Source organism: Nelumbo lutea, chromosome 3 (assembly GCF_056320005.1).
Source record: "Nelumbo lutea isolate HS-2025 chromosome 3, American lotus-T2T, whole genome shotgun sequence".
In the NCBI taxonomy this organism is placed as follows: Eukaryota; Viridiplantae; Streptophyta; class Magnoliopsida; order Proteales; family Nelumbonaceae; genus Nelumbo; species Nelumbo lutea.
Window position 1 is genome coordinate 47,466,468 of NC_142686.1, and position 24,689 is coordinate 47,491,156.

The 24,689-nt window shown below is 35.9% G+C and overlaps 1 protein-coding gene and 1 non-coding gene across 2 annotated transcripts; one reads left to right on the plus strand and one right to left on the minus strand.

The window, feature by feature from the left end:
* Positions 1-5,993: 5,993 nt before the first annotated feature.
* Positions 5,994-6,066, plus strand: TRNAE-CUC (transfer RNA glutamic acid (anticodon CUC)). The gene has a single exon. It is a non-coding gene; the product is annotated as a tRNA-Glu (tRNA).
* An 8,490-nt stretch (positions 6,067-14,556) lies between these two features.
* KAN2 (Homeodomain-like superfamily protein) lies at positions 14,557-19,747 on the minus strand. The gene is made up of 6 exons (XM_088980303.1): positions 18,665-19,747; positions 18,460-18,536; positions 17,429-17,471; positions 17,139-17,289; positions 15,886-15,943; positions 14,557-15,072 (listed from the first exon to the last, which is right to left on the minus strand). The coding sequence occupies exons 1-6, from the start codon at positions 19,263-19,265 to the stop codon at positions 14,953-14,955; spliced, it is 1,050 nt and encodes a 349-aa protein (XP_088836429.1). The 5' UTR covers positions 19,266-19,747; the 3' UTR covers positions 14,557-14,952.
* Between the last annotated feature and the right edge of the window lie 4,942 nt (positions 19,748-24,689).

A 24,689-nucleotide genomic window follows, 5' to 3' on the forward strand; every position in this document is an offset into this window, starting at 1 on the left:
TATTTTATTTTTGTTATATTTAATATTTTAAAGGGGTCAGGTGTTGGTAAGATATCCATATTAAAGGATTCCAATAATAAATTTTTAGAAGAGCTTGTGAAGTCTTCATAAAATATATATATATATATCTATATATATGTATTTTCTTGTGTTAAAAGAAACAGCCTCCATGGATTGGAAGATTATCTTGTTGTGCCCACATCTTGCTTGATTTGTAGCAATGAGTTTAAGCCAAAAGACTTTCAAGGAAATGAGACTAGTAGCCAGGGGACCACTCCTAAAAGGAACTAAGCCCAATGGTTTATGTGGATCAAATAGAATGAGTTGATGACCAATAGGACCAGTCCTGAATAGTGCAGTGCTTTTCAATGAAATCAAGTCCATATTCATGTAAGAATCAATTGAAGCAGTAGATGTTCAAATTAAGGTAGCATCTCAGTTTCTCCATTGTTATCTCTGAGTTCCTTTTCTTTCTTTCTTTTAAAATATGCAAGTTTAAATTCAGGTGGCCTTAAACCTGTGGACATTAAATGCAAGTTTATAGCTTTTCAACTGCCACAGTACTTATGACATCATGTGTTAAGAACTTTATCTCCAAGTCATGAAAGAAAACTCTTGTACATTCAATCAAATATCATTTTCCAAATATAAACAGAATCTGAACATTGAATTGATTTGATAACCATGGCTATCCACCATTGTTATTTCATGATTAAAACCTATAGAAGGTGGCTCAATTTATGTGTAACTGGTGAATACAGACAAGTTTGGTTTAAGAAATCTGTCATGCCTTAAAAAATATGCTAATATTTTGGGTAATTCAACTATTGAAGAATGTTAGTTGCTTCATGAAGGAAAGCTCAAAGACTAGGAAAACATCTTCCATAGTTTTAATATTTCTTTTGAACAACTTTTATACACTTTCCTTCTAATTTTATTTTTTTCCCTCTTATAATTTCTTACAACACAATGAGGTAAGTCACCATCCATTCTTCTGTTCTTTAATTCTATCATTGTGGCCATTGCAAACAAGTTAATGTTGTTCAAGAAATCAAGAGAGTCCTAATTTCTTTCTTTGCTTTTGGGATAAGAAAGAAAGCCCTAATTTCAAAATGATTTATTGGGTTTATAATATCCAAGTTGGGTATCTTCACTGCTTTTGATAAGTAGCTTTCACACAATTAAGACCCATTTGTTATTTTGTTTACAATTTCTTAATGAGGAAGTCTGAGACATCCTTGGGCTTGAGTTGTCAATGTAAAGGGCCACAACCTACCAAATAGCTCAAAATGGAACTGATTTAGTGGTGGTACTATGTACTATATCACCCTGATAAAAGAACTTTTCAACCATTCCAAATAGATTTACATTGCAGATCATTTAACTAAAAACCAATGGTTGGATCAAATTTCAGCCAAAGACACCTCTTAATTAGTCTGGAATCTGGACCCACCAAGTGGTAGTGGGCCCATAAAGTGAGTTTCACAGGCTCATGGATGTACACTTTTATTCTGTCCTAGCCTACTTGGGGGGTCAAACTTTGGGCATATTTTTTTTTCTTTTAACAGGGCCCAAAAGTTGAACCAACAGAAAGCACAAAAGCACAGAAATGAAAAAAAAAATGGGTAAGTGGGATCCACCAAAACCCTAGGCCACATTTCCCAAACGGATGTCAAAGGCTTTTTGTACCCAATTAATTCCACCTCCCTTAGATTATTAGACCACAACGGTGGGGATCCTGTACCCTGGACCCTGGTCTCTCTGTAAAGGCAGAACATTTTGGAAAATATGCAGCACAGAAGCACGTACTCCTGTAATCCATGCCGTTGGATAATCCTCGAAGTTGACACTGCACGGATATCGAGGGGACATCTGACGGTGGCAACGCTTTCCCCAGGGGGAGAAGTTTCTCGAGATACTCATCTCTGCAAATTGGGCACCGATTCGGTGAAAACAAAGCGTCAAAAATACGTGAGTCACTTCTGACGAGTCCTTTTCTCAACTGTTGCTTGACGTGATCTGACGGATGACAGGATCCCAAAGATCAAGATGAGTGGGTATTGGCACGTGTACTCAGAATGGGGGATTGAGTATAAATGATAGTGTAATCATTATTAAATAATTTGAGTCTCCGCTCTGTCTCTCCTGCTGCACTCATTTTGTACGGTTCCTTCCATGCATAGGGTTTATAGCTCAAGTGTTTTAGTCCCTCTCTTTTCCTCTCTCCTTACTTCCCTAGTATTGGGTGAATGGGTGATGATTTTCAATCCGACCCGGAAATTTCAGTATACAATTTATTTATTTATGTTATATATTATTTTTAAGTATTTATGTGGGTTAATTTGTGTTATCTTTTATGTTATATATATATATATATATATATATATATATATATATATATATGGGTATCCAACCTTATCGACCCAATTGGGTTGGTTATGGAGACTTCTCTAATAGGAACGAGGACAAGGATAGGGACTAATTCAGAGACCTGATTGGCAATGAGGACGGGAATGAAGAGTGAATTCCCCACCTCAACTTGACCTCTATTAATATATCAAGTATTTTTAAAATATTATTTAGATTCGTTCGTTTTTCGGTAAGTTATTTATTCAGGTAAATATAATTATTTGGGTAAGTTTTTCCTAGGAAATATTTATTCGAGTAAGTGCATTTATCCACTTTTTTTTTTATTTCTTATTTCTGAGGTTAATAAGGTAATGATTATTTTAGCCATAGAAATTTATTATTAAAATGGGCATTTTTGTCTCAATTAAGTGTTGGCAACTTCTCCCCTATGTGGTGAAGTTATTTATCTACCTAGGAGATGTGTATTACTTTCTTGGATTACTAATACCTAAAAATGTAATACCCACCGACCAACTTCCCTGCTCCCCACATTAAGCTGAAAAAAAACATGAGATTCTTAGTGAATGGGAACCAAAATCCCATTGACCAACTTCTCCTTCTCAAAATCCAAAAAAAAAAAACCCTTATATTTTAAATTTTGAAAATACAAAAAACTAAGTTTTGAGCCTCCCTCTAAATACTGAAAACTATTCCTTTATAATTACTATTTTTATAAAATGAATAATTTTTATTACTTAAAAATGAACTTGGTTCTATGGTTTATAGCTAATATTCTCTAATTGTATTAACTAATAATTTGTCAAGAATTTCTATTGATTACTACTTCTTTATCACATTAGTGCACCTAATGCATTTGTAAATTTAAGCATTAGAGGATGTTCCCCTAAAAAAATATAGAGATATTACGTGGGACGCAGATGGAGGATAGATTACTAGACATCATCATGGTCATCAAGGTTTCATACCTTCGTTTATATACACTATAGAAGTAATCAGAGATGTAAGTACCGATTAATGGATTGATGGTTTCTTTTTAGTTTATTTATTTTTCTATATTAATAATGGATCCAGGATTATGGGAATTATTAGTAATGGATACCAATTTCCTATCTTAGTGACAATAAGGAATTATTTACAATACTACTACTTTTTATTAAAAGTCGTATGAAATAAAACAATAAAGTTTTAACCCCCTTGACTTATTTCATAATTGATCACTCTTTGTTATCTTCTATTTAAAATGATTTATTAACCTTAAGTATATATTTACTTGCCACATATAACCAAAATAATTAACCTAGTTTTGACTTCATTATTTCTAACAACTGTGACTAAGGTATATTGTCTAGCTATCCCTATTACAAATAATGCATATGTGCTGCTTATGATTTTCGTAGTTTTACTGCAACTAAGTTTTTAGGACCTTGGCTCTATTTGTTAATTTGCAATGCAAAGTTGAACTGGATACAAATTTTGCACCCAGTTCAGTTTTGCATCCATTTGCTCTTTTATTCAATACAAATTTTGTACTTTTTGTCTTATTTTCATCCATTACCGGTGCAAATTTTGCATCTCAAAATTAAAGCTGATCTTCCTCCTACCTCAATTCTCTCTCATGTAAATTGAGGACCACATCATGTTGCTTCCTACCTCGTTCCCAAATAGATACCATCCTCCTACCTCCATTCTTCTTTCATTTAAAGCGGATACCATTTTATTTTTTACAAACAAATAAGATAAATTGATAAAGTTAAATCTGAAGCATTACACTCAGCCTCTTTTTAATCTCACACATTTACACGAGTTCACATGAAACCCACACCACAAACAAACTAAGCCTTTAGGGTCAAATCAGGTAAGAAATATATAAACCATTCTATCTAGGGTATGGTTTGACTATGATATTGGAAACATGATATTTAAAATCTTTTTGACCAATCAACCACTATCATAAATGTGATAACCTATCAAATGGTATTTATCAAAGTTCACCGGGGTTTTAATTGGACAAAGCTCTACCATAATGTTACAATTAAGGCCATGTTTAATTCAATTCTCATTCTTTTTCATTCTTATTCAAGACGAAATTCTAAAATGGACAAGAGTGGGTAAAATAGGCAATATGAGAAAATATTGTCATGAACCAAACGTTTTTTTCCTAAAAATGATTTTTTTTTTCAGAGTAATAAGTGTCCTATGTTGTTCATTTTTATTCTTAAAAAAAGCTTTTGCTAGTATTCATAAACTGCCAGCCTAGTTCTCTAACAACAATGTTTATGAGTTGGCATAGATGTTTTGTAAAAGTACTTTCTTAAAAGTGTTTTTATATAAGTACTTTTGTAAAAGTACTTCCATAAAAGTGCTATTATAAAAGTACTTCATAAAGGTGCTTTCGTAAAAGTACTTCTATAAAGTGCTTTTATAAAATTACTTCCATAAAAGTGCTTTGACAAAAGTACTTTCATAAAGTGTTTTTATAAAAGTACTTTTGTAAAAGTGTTTTTATTAAAGTGCTTTCATAAAAGTATTTTTATAAAAGTGCTTTATAAAAGTTTTTAATGTAAAAATACTTTTATAAGTGTTCGTAAAAGTACTTTATAAAAGTGCTTTCATAAAAGTACTTTTGTAAAAGTATTTCATAAAAGTGCTTTTGCAAAAGTAAGCGTCCATGGCAACAGTTTTATAGGCAAAGTATAAGATGGGGCATGATTATTTTTCATGTTCCAAGCTACTCAATTTTTTGCTATGGGGCTGAAATGGCTGATTTTTCATTCTAAAAAGAATGTAGCCCATGGCAAGAATTTTGTAACCAAACACTCTAATAATATTCATTCTTGCCTATTCTTGCCTAGAGTGAACAAGAATTAAAAGAATGAGGCCCACAACAATGAACCAAACATGGCTAACATGGCCTAAAAATAGAGACAAAAATCATTCTCTTCTTGGAATCTATTGAATTATTTATTTCTATAGTATACATGTACCTATGACATAAACTTCTACATTTGACAGCATACTAGTAGGGTTGTTTATGAAACCAATCAGATAGACTAACCTGACCCAACTTGGCTAATTTTCAATTATTTATAGTTTGTTTTAGTTCTTGATTTATGTTAACCCAAGAGGTTGGGTCAGTTTTGGTTTGGTCTTGTGTAAACCGACCAAAACCGATCCAACCTAACTATATACATACAGATGTAGAGAGAGAGGTTTTCATAATACCATTTAATATTTGAATTTTACCAGTGAAAACCTTACTTTTTTCACATTGAACCATTCAACACACAATTTTTATCTACTTTTTGGTAAATGATTTTTATGTATTGAAAACATGGTGAAAAACTACTTCTAGGTTGTCTTTTGAACTAATTGGTCAAATTAAATTGACTCAAACGGGTTGACAGTTGTATCAAAGCCACTACCATAGTGATAAGGATTATGGAAACATAAAATATCTTTTTGGGCAGCCAATATAAGATGAAGGAATTTTTGGACTGAAATCTGATTTGCGGTCACCTCCTACTCTACTAGTAGCCCCCGTAAACCGTATCCTGCCCGTATATTTTATATCAATTCAGGGTCAGTACCATAAAGATTCTTTTATAAGATTTAATAATCGATCTTCCGTTGTAGTCTAGTTGGTTAGGATACTCGGCTCTCACCCGAGAGACCCGGGTTCGAGTCCCGGCAACGGAAATTTTGTGTTTTCGCTAACGAACAGAAAACTGCTTTAGATTTTAGAAGAGTAGGGGAAAAATCTATGCTGCCCGAACCGAAACACATGATTCGCATCGGGGACGTCATTACCTCCCTTTTGAGGTTCCAGGGTTAGAAGGTGGGTTTGACTTTTGAGCATTTGGGGATCGGATTTAGTAGGCACAAGCCGCACAACAAGAGTAAGCACGCTAAATGAGCATTTCATAAGTGCTTATCTGATCTGAACTGGTCTGTTTAAGGTGCTGTTTGGCAATTTTTTTTGGGTAATAGCATATAAGGCAACTTTTGCGGTTTAATATTAATAAAAGTAATATATTTAAAAAAAATTCAAAAACAGGTTAGTTTTTTAAAAATAATATCAATAAAGGGCAAAAATACTGTTCATCTTCTTCTTCTTGCCATTTGTTCACCAAAGTCATCGTCTGTCGTTGCCTTCGCCTCTGGCAACGTTGCCGGAGGTGGCCGGAGGCAGAGGTGGCAGCGGCGGTGCTGGTGGTTTCTTTGTCCAATGCCGCCACCTTCGCCTCTGCCTCCGGAGACGTTGTCGGAGGTGGCAGCGGCGGCACTAGTGGTCATTCCTCTGCCCGCCGCTGTCGCCACCTCTGTCTCCACCCATCTCTGGCAACATTGCTGGAGGCGGAGGATGAGGTGGAGGCGTTGGACAGAGAAACCACCAGCGCCGCCGCCACCACATCCGACAACGTTGCTGGAGGTGGTAGCGAACGACAGTGGTGGGTGGCGGGGGGCGATGACGGGCAACGGCTTTGATGAACAAGGGGCAAGAAGAAGAAGATGAATAGTGTTTTTGCCCTTTATTGATATTATTTTTAAAAAATTTAACCTATTTTTGAAAATTTTTTAATTATATTACTTTTGTTGATATTAAACCACAAAAGTTGCCCTTATATGATAGAAACCCATTTTTTTTTCAAATCCTTTGGAAGATCTAACAACCCAAAGATGTAGTAAGTTTTTATATAACAATTTTGCTGCCCAAAGATCATTTGGTTAGAGGTGTGTCTTTCTACACAAAAATAAAACTTGAATAGACAATAAAATGCAAGAAACTCCATTTCTAACTTTTTGAAATAAACTCAAATTGAGCTTCTTATGTCTTTTTAGGGCATGGTCTTTCAGTGGAAAAATTTTCTCCCAGCCAAACGGAGAAAGACTGAAAATCAAGATGTCGGGCTTTTAAAAAACCGATGATTCACATGAAAAGACATGCCAAATAAGAGCATATTTTGCTGTTCTTTTTATAAATTTTTAAGGCTTAATTTGGAAGGAGTAAAAATTAATACAAATATATAGAGTATAAACCCTTATATTTTATATTATTTTCTATATATGTATTTATACTCTTTTCAAATTTCAAATTAGAGATTAGATTTATTCACAAACTGACCAGTTTTATGAAAATACTATGCCAATTAAATAGAATAAATAAGGCTAATGTAAAACAATGACCCATCAACCACAGCTTTTGGTTTGACAACCAACTGAATCTATAAGAATTATAAGAGCCATTCTTTGCCGACATCACATATTGGGTGCTGACATTATCCAAACCATGAAGAGATCTTTGGCAATCGTAAGTCTAAAGGTTTCTTTATATGTTTGAAAGATGTTTATCAGTTGGAATAATGAAATATTAGATTATTATTCTTTTTTATTCTTTGACACGCGTTCGGGCGAGGTGACCAAAATTTTGCAACGAATCGACCAGTTAATGTATTAATTGGCCGAGTCACTTATACACTATTACAAACATTGTTTCGGGGTTTGATCTGTTTGTCAACATGTTTGAAAAAAAAAAAACTAAAACGCTCCCAATAATACAAACTGATACATATGGCGGGGGGGGGGGGGGGGTTTGTCCAGCAGCGTCCAACGATACAAACCGATACATGTTGTGTTTAGAATGTTCATGGTTTCGTTTGAGGGTGTTTCAGTAATTTCATGTATTGCCATCCCAGGTTGGGCTTATTGGTTTTGGAGCCTGTGGCTTGTATTCTTTGTTTCTTATCTAATACATTTTAGACCTTATCTTTTGAAAGAAAAGGTCTTAACTAGTTAATTTTCCTTATTACATAAACAGATATTTACAATAATATCCGTATCCTTTTATAATAAAATGTCAGAATAGTGACATTCTCTTCTTTGAATATAATGCTAATTATAGAAATATGTATCTTCTAGTACATTTTTTCTTTTTCTTTAGAAAATTAATTTACTTACTATAGTGATTTGTTTACAGAGATAATTCTTCTATCCTTAATTTTCAATTATTTAGAACATAAATGTACATATATATATATATATATATATATATATATATATATATATATAAATGTACATAACATTAGTACCATCGTACATATCATCTCTCAATGTCAAATATTGAATCATTAAGAGAGTGTACTCCGAAGTGGAATTTCTTCTTTTTCCCCTTGTGAGTTATAGAAATAAAGATCTAACACCTCGTTCACATTCTTAAAACAAAAATATAGAAACATTTCTTGTGGTGTGATCTTGTTTCAACATGGAATCCAAAAGCATATATATAATTTGATCAATTAAAACCCACTTGTGAATTTTGATAAATACCAGTTGATTGCTTAGTTGATTGGTCATAAATTTTTTCAATATCATATTTTTCTGATACATTTATCCATGTTTATCTTTTTGATGCAAAAATTGTAGTAAGTAGTTCATTTTTTTAGAGCAATACTTACTGTGCTATTTATCACATTATCTCATAAAGTTTTATAGATTCATAAAATTTAAAATCCCATACTCAAAAGAATTGTTTAAAGTTAATGGAATTTTCTATTTTGGGCTGAAAAGAGAATTGATATTTTATTTTGTTTTCTTGATAATCTGAACGGATTGGAAGAGTGAGATGAATACTGAATTATTTAGATGGTTAAGATTGTTTGACTGGCCCTAGGTGGAGCCCACATGTTACACTAGACATGGGTTGACAACAAGAGCCAGGAGGTTGTAGAGGGCAGCAAAAGTATTAATTGTTGGAAATTTATTATTATTATTTTTCTGCTGACACAGTTGCAAGGAAACTCCCTTTGTTATAATCGTCAGTTATTATTGAGGCTGATCTCTACAGAAAAAACAATAACAATAAAAAAAAGATAATTTAAAGTTGTAATATTACCTTTGAGCAATTGATATAGAGGAAAAATTTGAAAAACAAATCAATCAATTTCATAAAAAGAGATTCGAAGGATTTGGATTAACGATTTATATGAAGAAAAAATTTAAAAAATAAACACTTTTGATAAAAAAATAACTGCATAAATATTTTAAACATTTTAATATTTCTTTTTAGAAGTTTTTAAGAAAGACGATATATTTTACAACTATGTCACAGAGTTTAGAGAAAGTGATTGTAATTATCAAAGTTTAACGAAGGTTTCAGCAACAGCTAAAAAGTTCAGAGGCTTCAACAAATTACCATTACTGAAATTAGAACATACTTATCACGTGAGAATCACGAGCTCTAAGTCGACCAACCATAAGCCGACTAAAAGTGTAGAACTAACCAATGCGGCTCATCTCTCTCTCTCTAAAAATTGCAGCAAAAGTTGATATGTTGTAATCATGACAGCAATTATTGCTAAAAGGCAACCATGCAGAGCAGAGCCAAGTGTTCCTCCACGCGTGGCGCAGGAAGCTTCATACTACGACATCTTTCGTTCCTCCAACCAAACCTCTGAATATTTTACCAAATTTTCATTGTTCTTATCCCCATCACACCAAACCAAAAACAAAACTCCCCCACTACGCTTTTCTACTTCTTTCTTTTCCTCCTTAAATGCTCAACTGTTCCTTTTTCTCAGATTACTACCTCATCTGGTAACCCACCTTGCTAGGTTATTGTTGAAGTCAAATTTCTGAATATAACAGAAGCTAAACTGAAATGGGTTTTGAATTAGCCCATTAAAATTGAAAATCACTAGAAGTTAAAAGTAGAAAGGCAGTAGTCAGAAAGCAACTTATTACCACAGACAGAAGAAGGTGTTTTCAGGGAAGCAAATAGATGGCAAGAGAAGAAGAAAACTGAGTCAGTATCCTTTAGACATCTATTCTGGGAGTTAATTTTTGAATCGAATTGTAGATTTGTAGATTAGGATTGGGGTTGTAAAGAAATACAAAGGAGTACGGATTTTTTTTTTTTTTTGGTGAGAAAGAGATTGCTGTTCTGCATGAATTAATGCTTTTGGAGCTTCTCCTGTTGTGGGAGTAAAGACAAATGTAGCCAGGATTTTCTACTTGTGGGGCTTCTGGTTTTCCTACGCAAGCAGCAGACTCAACACTCATGCCCATAGTAGCTGGCACCATTGTGGTGAAAAGGATAGTTCATTTCTGGTGCATGGAGATGACAAACAATGAGCCAAGGTCCCCTGTACTTAGCCAATTGGATGGTCAAAACCATCAGGTTGGTGTATAAGTCAATCTACACAATCTTAACAAATGAGCTTTAGAGGAAAAAAGGGACCTCTTCTAATGTATCCTATCACTCATTGGCATGAATCAGCTCTCCTGGGTTTAGCTTATTCAGGTTGAAAATGGCCAATTCAATTTGTCTTTGAATATAAATAATAATATAAAAAGGGGTCAGGTTGGATAAGAGATAGGTGGAGACCCCAGTAGAGTTGAGAAATGCCAAACATTGCCAACCTCCAACCAAGGCCTGTTTGGGAAACAATTGACTAAACCCAGAAGAAAAAAAAAATCAAGTGGGTTTACTAAAATTGCCAACACATTGGTCTAGGGAAGAAAACTTTGGTAGGGGTCCAGTTATATATACATGGATTTTCATTATTGGCAACCTTGCATCTCATCTTTGGGCAGTGGGTTTGAGATAAAGAAGAAAATTTGAGAGCTATCGTCACAATCCGGCAGTTGTGATGAGTCAATACCAGATCCTAGGACAATCTTTTAATCCTATATAGCAAGTTAATGCCCTTCACTCTCCATTATCAGGGTCAATTATGATGATGGAGGAATATCGATTAAGAGTCTTTCTCAATTTAAATATACCCACCTCCATTTTAGGTTATTCTGTTTTCTTCCTTTTTTTTCTTTCTTTTCTTTCTTTTTTCTTTTTAATTTGGACTTGATAATTGATACAACTACATATAGGAGCAACCAAAGGTGAACAATTAACTGTGTACCAGACCCAAAAATAACTGGGTGTGTACACAATTAACTGATGCATCTGACATCAATAATGGAGTTGAGGAGGGGTCTGATTATGTTTGGTTCATATATTAGGAATGTATCCATAGTTGGGTCTGCTGATGGGTATAAACAAAGATAAGTGAATCCATGAATCTAGGAAATTGATGTGGGGTCAGAAGATTTTTAGATGGTCTGGGCCCTCAAAACTTGCTACATATCTCATAAGATCTTTCACTTATTTCGTCCAAATGAGTAAAAGAAAGAAGAATTAAAAGCATTATCACTGGATCATCTGATCAAACTAGGTTTATAGTTACTTTATCTCTTAGTTGACACCCATGCAAGGGATCATCCTGATTCTTTGAAAGTTCGACTAGGAAATTACAGGGGAAATTAAAGTTCCATGGGTCCAAAAGCTGCAAACACAGTTATAAGCTATAGATTCTATTTCGTTTTTGAGTTCTTTCTTTCCTTTCTTTCTTTCTTTATATTTATTCATCTTTTTATGTCTATGACATAGCTCAAATTTAGCATTCTTTTTTTTTCTGATTTTAATGACATAGCCCATCCATGTGGGGTCTTGGGAGGGGTAGACTGGATATGGTCCTAACCTTCAGCATTTTTTGCTCAAAGTGGCTGTTCTTAGACCATTGCACCAAGCAGTGACTCCTATTTTCACCATGAAATATTAAAAAAGGAAAAAAAAAGACCCGCTCTAGCTTGAACTGTGAAATTGATGGTCCATATGGGATCAACATGGGTGTCTCCGAACTCAACCCATTGACATGGTAAGTTTTGCAAAACCTCAGCCAAAGAAAAACCAAATGAAATAATATTATATTAACCCAAATAGTGGATGCTTGATTACTAGCTATTTTCATTTAGACCCTTCATAAGAGAATATCATCCTTGTACTTTGTATTCATATCAGTAAGTAATGAAGAATAATAAGGTGAACTCTATCTAATTGATCATGAAAGCAGATTTATATGTATTGGATAGAAAAGCACAAATTCTATGGTACACAAACATGTTTTGTAATGTTGGCACTACAAATCATTAAGCTACAAGTATTGCAAACCCAAGTTGCATATGTTGTGTCCTTATTCACAAACAGCAATTTTGTCCGGGGTGCAACATTTACAGCCTGAAGTGCAGGGATTTACAGCCTAGTAGTGCTTTAGTGGTACCCACCTAATGCAAAATATGTTCCTATATTGTAGCATTTCTATAAAAAACTTTCAAGTCATTTATGTCCTTGGAAATTGGGATGGATTAAATAAGACTTCTGTAAAATCAAGTCATTTCCCACCAAAAGGATTTCTGTTTCTTGCTTTCTTTCTTTCTTTTTTAATTTTATGTGGAATATGGCAAATATATACTGAAGCATTAGCCTTTCAAAAGTACTGAAATAAAAAGTTAATTTGATTCTACTTTGTTCTGACATTCACATTGGTTCAGCATTTATCTGAATCAATATTGGTTCGTCTTCATAGAATTTTGTGAAGCTTTATCTAAATCTATATCCCACGACTATGAAATTTGTCATCATCAGTCACATATTGGTTCAATTTATATATGGAATCTGGCAAGTATAGACTGAGGTATTAGTCTTTCAAAGGTACTGAAAAAAAGTTGGATTCTACTTTGTTCCGGCATTCAACTCTCAATTAGGTGTTCTACATGAAACTTTATCAGAATGTAACTTCATTTACTTGTTAGTCATTTGAAAACCACAAAGAACAAGGCCAGCCTCTCTAATTAATTAGTAATTTAGAACTAATCTAATTGATTTGAGAACAAAGTGCAGCCTCCCAAGTACCACCAGACTTGGACAAGATGGGACCTTGAAAAAGTAGAACTTACTAGGGTCTGAATGGCAGTACTAAGGGGACATTTGGCAATAGCTGAAATGGCTGAACTGAATGACTTGCTGCTTTGTCTTCTAGTGGATCAATATTTAGGAATATGCATGATAACCATTCTGACATGTAATTCAGTCATTAAGGAACTCAGAACTTACTGAGTGAGTAATTCACTTAGTCATGGAATCGGTGGTTGCTAATCCTAGTTGGGTGTTCTTAATGATTTTCTTCTGGTGTGTATAGGTTTTGACACACGGAATATCATTTGGGTACAGGCTTGGAGATGAAACCATAATTAAGCACCTTTCTCTTGGTTGCTCAATGATCTAATTTCTTAGAAGACAACAGATTAAGGTTGATTTATCCAGTTAGTAGAAGAACTGGGGCTCACATGGATCTGTGATGAAGTTAGGTCATGACCCATATCTCCTCAGATGGCAAAACTTGGACAGATAAGCCTGGCAGAGGCCTGTGTCACGTGTCGTTGCTGATGACATGTCAGGTTGAATGCAGCTGAGCCACACAAGGGCAGGTTAGGTTGGCGGATTGCTAGCCAGTCTCCTTAAATTCCTTACCAAAAATAAAAAAAATACAATACAGAAGAGAGAGTGGAATGGACACCAAAGTTAGAATATGATGACAAGACTGTTTAAGGATGCATATCCAGAACAGGAATAGAAGGATTGGAAGCTTCATTTTGTCCAGTAGCAATCCCAGTTGAGTTTCCATGATTTATGCAATCTCTCTTAGTTGTTGAGTTTTGGATGGTTTCAATGAGAAGGAGAATAAAGAAGAATACTATTAGGGTGACTCTGATTCTACACCACAAACTGGCAAACAGAAGAGCTAAGACACAGATAGGGGCTGATAGGGACAAACAGACAGACACAGACATTAAAAACATCAATTGAGGTCCATGAACTTGATTTTTCTCTCAACATTATTTCCACCGTCAGCAGCAGCTGTTTTAATTTAATAATTATAGTTGTGATCCTCAACTCAAGCAATAAAGCAAATTCACCAAGTTCACTTGCAATCACAGATTCAGAATAAACAATTATCAAATGATAACTGCAAAATCCGGGTCGGGTTAACAATTTTCCAACCCAGACCTGACCAAGTTGCTATGAGGTGTGCCGGGTGGGTGCAAAAACTGAAAACTAAGGCTATCATGGCAGGAGTAGAATCTAAACCAGGTTGGAATTAGCTAACTTGAAAAGAAAAAGTGATGATGGGCTTGTAGTCGGGTACACGTTCGGGTCAGAGAATATCTCCCTAATTTTGTGTTCTTTTCTTTTTCTTTACTTTTTCTCGTCCCTTTGTTGGAAAAGCGTAAAGTGGTAGCACGTGCGAATGCCTAAGAACGAAGAAAGACCCTCTCGACTCCTTTGTAGAAATCAAATTTTTCTGTGTAAAAGGAAAGAGCTCAAATTGCAATTACCAATGCAAGGATCATATTCCACTTTAACAATTAACACCTCTCTCTCTCTCTCTCTCTCTCTGAGAAGTGAGAAGTATCAAGTGCCAAACATACAAAAATAAAATTAGATTTCATATTTACGTTGGAATATAATATGCTGCTTTGGGTCTCACAGCTTGATAGGAAGGACATGCTTTTTCACCTTCTCCTTTTTTCTGCTTTCTGTCTCTTTTGTCTCCTTGTCTTTCTTTCTTTTCTCTCTCTTTCTTTTTCTTTCTTTCTTTCTTTTCTCTGATTTCCAAGTGGGTACCTGATTCTCATTACCAACCCTTCAGAGATATAATGATTTCAAAATGAGTACTCCAGCAGATGATGAGATCAAAGTGCCCTGCCTAAGGTGAACTCCAGATTGGGCTTCTTGGGGCTCGTCCCTGTGTGGCTTGATGCGTTCAAATCCGATATTCTTTCATAGTTTAAGTTCTTTGGGTCCATGTCCTTCTGAAAGGAGAAGAATATAATAAAAAGAAAAGCATAAGAAATTGAAACAAGTCTTATAACTAATGGTAATAAAATAAAGAACTGAGAATGAAGTCTGTTTGACCATGAGAACATATATCCCCATGAACATGATTGCTGTCACCCTCAAACAATCTACCCTAAAACTCCTTAATCTGGGCCATCCATCACCTTCTACTGATGGGTCATTTCCTAAATGAGGTGGATAGAGGTTATAACCTCAGATCCCAATACTGTAAAGTTATATAACCTGGAACTGGATATATAGCTGGACTAAGATCAATCAAGGTTGAAGCTTAATGGTGGGTTTATGGATTTGTGCCTTTTCTACCAAAATGAAGAACCAAACAAGATAAAAGAAAATTGGAGCAATCTCCTATACAAAAATGGTGCTCTACCAATAATATGGAAAAGGGAGATCAATTGGCAGCTTGGTGGGTAGAGCTCAATACTGTGAAGAATTTTGCATCTGTGAGGATGCTGGACCTTAGCTGTACCACATACTATCTCTTGTATAAGTTTTCTGTATTCCATGAACTTGCTTGTGGTGGGAGTCTTGGATTTTGAAAATAATCCAATTGCCCCTTGACTTTGTAAATGACAAAACTACCCTTTGAAAGGTTTTTGTCTTTTCTGTTGTTCCCCCCTCTAGATCTCTTTCTTGATGAAAAGAGAGGAGAACTAGAATTTATTCCGTCTCTCATCATTCTAAGTTCCTATATTGAACGTTTTCAGTTGCTGGTCAAATTCAGAAGCTCAAGGTTAAGACAAGGGTTTTAACTTTTAAGTGGGTACCTCGAAAGGTGGTGTGCTTCCTCCCGAATCCCTTAGTTTTCCATGCAACCAAGCTTCCCTGCAACAAACCACATCACAGAGAACGAATATTTTCTATCAGTGGAAGCCATGCATGAAAAAAAAAGCAAACTGATAAAAGAAAGCGATCTTTTACTATTAACCTGTTTACAACTCCATAGCTTTATCGTTCGTGTTGATTGAAATAAAGTTGAAACCCCATGTGATAGCCCATTATCCATAACGAGAAATTACAAGGAAACTTCATTGAAGCTTAGCTTTGGCACCAAGCTTTCTACCTTATGGGCCTCACTTGCTTGCCCCTAAATGCCCCCACAAAATCCCAAGGAAAGAGATATTTCCACTACTCAGTCGGGTTTGTCATCGATGCATGCCTTGGAATGGTAGGAGGGGGTAGTTCCTTCACTTTCTTTTCCAGCTACTAGAAGGAATTATTGCTCCATCATGGTGTTTCAGTGCCCAACTATCTAGACTGATAGAACAAAGCAGATACCACTTATGCTTCTTTTTGTGATCACTTGAGCTTTTTGTTTCTTGTTTTTGTGTTTTGCACTCACACCCATACACCGGATTCATCCAGATACTAGCTAGTCGAGCAAATACAACATTAGCGTTCTGTGTAGACGACTAACATAATTGAGTCCCAATTTATTTCTTGAAATGTCGTCGTATATTAATGGATATGAATGAAGCTACACGAGTATCTGCAACTGAGAAAATTTGTTTTTTTTTCTCTTTTTTGGTGAAGCTGTCCCTGAGGCTAGTTTTGGCTACCAATGGAGTTGAAGTGGTATTTGTCGGCCTGAGAGGCTCTATGCTATCACTAGAAATTGCAAACTTATATCTTAAATGCAGACAGACATCTATGGTCATATTAAGTATCCGTATCCACATAAGTTCTTTCTTGTTTTGCAGTCAAAAGTAATTTTTTTTCTTTTCTTTTCCTTTTTTTTTTTGTTTTGGAGAGGGAGGGGGGGGGGGGGAGTGGGTTTTTAAAGCCTCAACCTCACACAACGATATTCATCCAGTACTTCAGTTAATAAACATGGATATACTTATTTGCGGGTAAAAAATGATATCATCAGTTAGCTATCAAGAACTCATCGAGACAACCGGGTAGGTAATCAATCCATTCATTGGCAAGCTTCCAATCAAAACTCAAGAAGATTCAAAACATGGGTCCTATTATATCTGCTGTACATCAAAACAAAAAATTGATTCAATTATGGTCTGACCTTGAAGAATTGCTCCAGAGACCACGATAGTCCTGATCTTGGTGCATGCTTGGCCTGCCCTGTTGTACAGTTAGCTCAGACCCTCGTGAATCGAGCATGATGTCATCAGAAACCTCTCCTGCTGAACCATTTTCAAATCCATCCGGTTGGCCTGGCATATTAACAACAATGAATCATCCATCATACCAGAAAACCATTTCCAGGGACACTACTCATCAAGCGCCACTTAGCTCTAGCACTAGAAGAAAATCACAACAAGAGTAGAGACATATAAAGAACACAGTGAGTACCAGATGCTGCAGGTCGGTCTGTAGTTTTTACAGTTCGATACATCTGCAACCAAATGTATATCACAATAATTTCATCAGCATCGTTAGCTACACCCACAAAAATGGTGCAGAATTTTCACAGAAGACCAATATTACAACCCAATTCCTTACATAGACAACACAAATAAGCGAAAGCACACGTCTTAATACGGTGGCAGTACATACAGTATGCGAGTATGAGGCAGAATGTGAGCCATAATCATGTATGGTTGCATGTATGTATGCATGAATGGATGTATGTGTGACTCTATGTACGGACGTAAGAGTTTAACCACGGTTTTGGGTTTGGTTGGGAAACCCGGGGAAGAAGAAATCATTGAGAAATGATGGCGTTTCGTACTTGGATACTTGCTGTTTTTTCCTGTAAAAGGAAAAACTATTGATCTTTGTTTAATAAATAGTAAGTGATCTTAATCTTAATATATTATTACAGAATGTGTAGATTGGAATTATAGCTAGGAAGCTCGTTGTTGTTGTTGATGTTTAATCTAGTAAAATCGGTCAGAAAATCGGCTAGGCTCGGCTAAGACGCAGCTTTGAATTTCTTGCACTTTGTCTTACTCGTCTTCCGAAATGAATATTTATAATATTTTAAGAAAAATTTTCCGCCTATGTTTTTCTCTTAGTAGAATGATTTCTTCTTCCAAGCAAAAAGTTGCCTGTTAACTTGCAGAACCCACAAATCTCAAAGAGAAAAAAGAAAGAGAGAAGTTGAGGGTTTGAGAGACCCTTTGCAGAGAAATCTCGGAATTTGCAATGTCTGTGATAAGCTTTCCAGTAATGTAGGCCGGAAAAAACGCAACTTTAAGCTTAGAAAACACCATGAGAACTGCATCAAAGACTGCAGATTAAAAGCGTAAAAGAAAGAAAAAAAAGCGGAAATTAAAGAAGATACTTCCAGATTTCCTCAACTTATGAAAACTATACTTGATTTTCATGGCTAAGATCGAAAAATCCAGATGAGATTTGTAAAGGTAGTGAGGTTCTTTTACCTGTAAATGAGATTTTACATGAGCCAAAGTGAGATCCTTTACATCCATGAGCTCAAGAACTGATTTCGGTGTAGCCCCTAAAACCCATAAGAAATAATCAACACAACATCAATCAAGACCATTTTCAGCTTTTTAAGCTCATAAGATTAAATTGGGTGCTGTATGGAAGAAAATAAAACGGAAAAAAGGGAAAAATAAATCCTACTTTCATGGCCACCCAATAGCTCAACTGCGTGAACGAAGCGGGCATGGAGGGTGGTAGTCCATCGCATTCGAGGAGCTCTCATATTTCGCTTTGCTGGAAACCTCGACAAGAATCTCGATCTCATGAGACTTTGAGAAGGGAAGGAAGTAGATGTAGTGGTGGCGGTGGTAGTTGCAGAAGAATCGAGAGTCTGTTGTGGGACAAAAGGGAAGGACGAAGGTAGGTTATGGTAGACAGGAATTCCTCTTATGGGCTTTAAGAATCCAAGCTCTTGGTGAAGTCCTTGTTGATGTAGATGTTGATGTTGCTGGTTTTGATGCTGCTGCTGATGATTGACATGGATAAGATTGCTGTGACCATGGTGAAGAAGATGATGAAGATGATTGGAGTTAGGTTCTGACGCCCTGCTGGGATTTGACAACGAGAGCTCGAAACTGGTATTGGATTTGGCAGCTGAAGTGATGGTGTTATTGGAATCTAGGGCTCGTTTCCAGAAACCCAAGTGTAGCTCTTCATCTGTTCTCCTCCATCCTGATGTGGGTTTGCTGTTTGGTGGACTAATTTGAAGTGATAAATCCGGTTGGGCTGGAAAAAGCTCCATCACGAGCAAAGAAACAGCTTCTGTAACTCTTTACAGTTGTTTTCCCTTTCTTCCTAAGCTTCTTCTCCTTCTCGGTGTCAGTCTAGCTTCTTGGTAAAAGGTATAAGCTTCGAGAGAACCAATGAAATGGATGACGAATTTTAGGTTAAGATTTCAGGGTTTTATTATGAGGTGCTGATCAATTATAGTTGCAGAGGTGCGAGGGTTGGGGGAGAGGGGTGAATGAGAGTGTGCGCGAGATAGGGAGAGATGGAGATGGAGAGATACAGACACAGACACAGACACAGAGAGAAGGGCGAGCGGAGGACAAGGTGTCAACTGAAATGGTTGTTTCTCGCTTGTTTGTGTGAAGTATGTGTGAGAAAATGACACTTAATGAGGCTAGAGAGAGAGAGAGAAGGAGAGAGAGAATGAAAAGGCGAGAGAGGAGTTTTCTTTTGTGGACGTGGATTGGGCCCGTTGTGTATGGAGAGAGAGAGAGAGAGAGGGAGAGATGCTTAACACATTGATTCCTTTTTCACTCCTTTTTCTTTGTTTTCCTTGAGAGAAAGGGAAATTTTAGTGAAAGCTTTAACGTGTGCATTTGTCTCTCAAACCACTAAGGCCAAACTCTGTTTGTGCTTCTTTCAATAAATCCTAATTTCACTATTGGGACAATTTACTCAATCCAGCCCTAATTTCCACGTCCTTGAGGTTGCTTATTTCCTGTTTATATTCACCCATAATTGATAACCCTAGTTCTTATCACCTAAGTCATTTGTAGCTTTAGATCAATATTGTTAAACTGGGTAGACCGGAGCGTCAAACCATTTGGACCAGGAACAACAATCAAAAGCCGTTTTTGGCATTCCTGGTTCTTAGCTAGAAATGTTGACTCTGTAAGAGTTGCTCCAAAAGGAAGATATATCATTATGTGTTAAGCATGTAATTATTATAAACTTATTTTGATGTAAAATAGTTTTAAAAGACAATCTAAAACTATTTATTAATCTATAACTATTTATTATTTCTAAGTTTTATTTTTCACATTTTTCATTTAAATGAGTCTAGTCATCCGGTTGGTCAAACCACTCAACCCACAACCCAGTGATCAAAGCAATTTTTAGCCTGGTTCGAGTCTGACATTGCTTTAGATGAGCAATCAATACTTTCAACTTTCTAAACAATTATCTCTTTTTAATTAATATTGTCTTTTTCCCCTTAATTTGGACTAAGAGCAAAAACTACATCCTCAAGGCTATGTTTGGTTTAATAAAAAATAAGAAAGGGAAAAAAAAGCAGAAAGTTGAGTGAAAGTTCTTAACAAATTTTATGAATCCTTGAGAGCTTCCCCTCAACTTTCTGTTTCTCTCTTATTTTATTTCAATCAAACCAAACACATCTTAAAGGAAGTAGCTTGAAAAGCATGCCAATTTAATGGTCCAACCATTCTGATCAACTGTCTATTTTTAGATGATAGACAAATTATTATAATGGGTCTCTGTAATATGGTCAATGTCCATATACAGATTGATTATTGTACAGTCACAGATCTGATAACTCTCTGAACCCTTGTATAAGGTATGAAATGTACATGGGCTGGGTTTAATCCCTCCCTGCAGTAATGTATTTTTTTTTTATTGTGGACTGTTACTTCTAGGTCATTTTCTAATATCAAATGAGCAGCTGGACTTAGCTCCCTTTTTCTTCATGGTCCAGCCCTGATCAGATCATACATCTAATAGGGGACCCCTGGATTATTGGGCACATGCATTCACATTATCATCCTTTTCTGTATAAGTCCTTTTGTCTAACCTTATCACCCTCATCACTCACTGTACACAAAGTACTTCTGCCATTAAATAAGTGAAACAAAATGAGGAATTTTATTAGACAATCTAAGCAGCAGCCACATGTAAGGGTTTCAGTTTGCAAGAGCTCATCAAAAGCCTATAATATTATTGCTATTTATTCATGGGAAGAAAGAAAGAAAATGAATTCTTGTTTCCAGGAATAACACATGCAGTGTGTAAGGCATCACAGCACTGTTCATGTAATTCTTTTCTTTCGCTACTTTCTAATAGCTTATATGACATTTTGGATGCATTGTCATGTCACATATTCAAAACTGTACCAGGTCATATCTCTCTATTAAGCAAAGGAAATGTGGTGACTGCAGCTAGATATGCAAATTAATTTGGATTAAGAAGTGAACAGCCCATGGGGGTGGGGGGGCCTTTCAATTAATGTGAGATATAGACCAGGGTCCAATGTACTTAACCCTTATCCAATTCCAAGCACTTTCTAAGAACTAAAAAGTCAATCTCTACCACCCACCCATGGGCCCTTATTTCCCCAACTAAAGTAATATGAATGAAACCATCCATAGTCCAGTTTACTCAACTACAATTCAATTAGGTGCAGATGGTTTCAACTAGGGGTAGATTTGAGTAGAGCTGAGCTGAATGCTTAGTTATTCGAGTTTGGCTTGCTGAAACTGTGTCAGGTTCAAGCTCGAGCTTGAGTTTGATTTGAGTTAGAGATTTGAGCTCAAGTTCGACTCAGTTCAAAGCTTGCAAAATCGAGATCGGTTTGGCTCGAGCTCAACTATAAGCCAAGTTTTTTTTTTCTAAAAAATAAAAATTATACATATAAAAATATTTTATATTATACATATAAAAAATAAAAAAAAGCATACATATAAAATGTCTTTATTTTACATACAAAAAATAAGAACTATAAAAATTATTTACTATTATACAATAAAAATAAAAATTATTATATATAATAAAAATTATTTATTCTATATACTTATATGTATATGTACATCTATGTATGTATGTATGTATATAATAAAAAATATTTATTTATTATACTAGGCTCGCGAGTCAAGCTTCACTATGCTCGATTAGCAAACGAGCCTATATATGAAGCTCGAGTCAAGCTCGAATAGATCGTGAGAAGCTCGGCTCGTGGCCACCCCTAATTTCAACTGGGTTGGCCTGATTTAATTCAAACCTTATTCAAATATTGGATTGGGTTATTAGCTTGAGTAGTAGCATCGACATATAAGCTAGAAACAATTTAAAATCAAATTTTAAGCGATTTTCCATTACATAAACACAGTTTGAGAAACTATATAGAGGCCATTGTCTGTTGGCTGCTGCTTTATGGTGATATTTTGGACTGTGAGGATAGCCAAATTGATAGTGAATTGCTGAGGATATTGCTTGAGGACTCCTGGGATTGAGCAGCCCCTAGTCTTGTGTAATTGTTTTCCTTGATGTAACGCAAAGAGAGAAAAAAAATCCCCAGGCGTTAGGTCTGTATCCTAATCCATCCTCCCAAGAACTTTGATAACTGACTGGGACCAGAACTGAGTAATGGCCATTGACTGGCAAAGGGAGTTGAGACGTGGTGATGCCTCCCAAGTCTAGTGACTTAATTACTTTAAAGGCTATAACAGTTTACTTGACTATTTGCATCAGTGAAAATTTGCATACATTATTGACTAGCAGGTGAAAAACTGACTGAATAAAAAGTTTTCGTTTGGGTTCTTTTCTCACTCCTTTTAGAAAGGAGGGAATGCTCCTTTTGATGGTGGATGTTAAGCCATAACATCTATGTTATCATGATAAGTTGAAGATTCTTTCAAACATAGGCAATGTGGCCTTTGTTGTCTACGGTTGGAAGGACCAACTTGTTTTTACAACACAAATTTCAGAATTGAATTAGATTGTTCTTGGATTGGAGGGGTGGAAGTGGAAAGCCAGAGTGGAATCCACACTTCACTGGAATATGGAAATTGGAATGACTACCCCCATCCTTCCATTTTCCATTGAAGTGGCAAAAGCGTGGCAAGAAATCCACTACTTCCTGTATTAATTCCTCAGGGTCTATTTTCAAAGCCAAACAAAAGAATATAGAGAGTACAGAATTATTTCTTATCTCTCTTTTCTTCTTCTGTCTTAATTCCAAGAACAATCTTCTAGAAAGGTAGTTTGAAAATTTCCAAATTACAATGTGCTTTTAAGCAATACTATTGTACAGAAACACATTTATTGAAAAATGTTGTTAAGCTGTAAATGTTGCATATATACCTGAGGTTGTAATGGAATGCTGTACCTTAAGACCACCAGTTGTCACATGGTATGTGGATGTGCTTTTCATGGCTCCCCACATAGCTGGTCCCCTATATCATTCTTACTCCAAGGTCAGGTCTGGTTACCAAAGAACAATGTAAGTGTTTATTTTCTAGTGGTCTTAGTGACCCTTGTACTGTCAATGAAGTTGGTGAGTGTGACTGAAGAATGAAAGAAAAGAATGCGAGCACAAAGGGGGAGTTCTGGCAACCTACGCGCAGTCTGTCGTTCGATAAGCATCCTTATCGAACGGCGAAAACATGTTTATTGTATATATTGTATCATTGATGCCACCTAGGTTCAATTTCATGGTCTAATACCATGGTTGATTCAAAATGGAACTCTACCATTGTTAGTTTTGTTGGCAGGGGCATCACACACAGCAAAAACTTTGATGAGGTGCGCCCAAAATTCATCATCTCATCAACTCATTAATACATATGATAACGATTTTCTGCACTAGGAGAGTTGGGATCTATGGAGCTATAGAAGTCCATACAGAGCTCCCTCTTTATTCACTCAAACCTGATCTCTTCCTCTTTCCTGCTTGACTCTATTGCATTTCTTCTCTTGTTGTATTAACACTCCCAACATACACAAATAAAATATAGGCTCTTTTGTTCAACACTCAATACACATTAGTTCTATAATTATATACGATCTAGACAAGCATGAATTTGCAATTCCTTCTGGAATAGAATAGATGGATTGAGAAATGAATTAACTCTCAACAACAGGCCCCCAATGTGCAACTGTGCTTCAAGGTGCTTTCTTCCTTCAATTTCAAGGAGAGAGAGAGAGAGAGAGAGAGAGAGAGAGTCAAGTTTTAATCTGTTAGTCGTCCCAATAATTCCAGAGGGGCTACTTGGGGTTATTGTTAACGAGTGAAAGGAGGAATTCTCCTATTACCAATAATGGGGTGTCAGCCTCAGCATAACCTCTTCCCCAATCTATTGTCAACCTCACTTGGGGATACTTGCCCCTGAATAGACAACAGGGCCCCCCTTCTCTTTGAGTCTACCAGAACCCAACCATCGTTTAACAGGGGGTTGTGTTAGATCACATGCAACCAAATAAAAAGAAAAGAAGAAAAAAAGTACAATGACTATTGTAAATGGAATGGAGAGAAAGAAAAGGGCAGATGGTGATACCTCTCACTTTTGTGCAAGCAGAGATGACTAGGGTATAAGGAGGGAGTCTCTAGTGACTAAACAAGCAGCTAAGTGGCATTTTGAGAGAAAGGAACTGATCTCTTTCACTTTATCTTCCCCCTCATCTCTCTCTTTTGATTTCTTTGAATAGT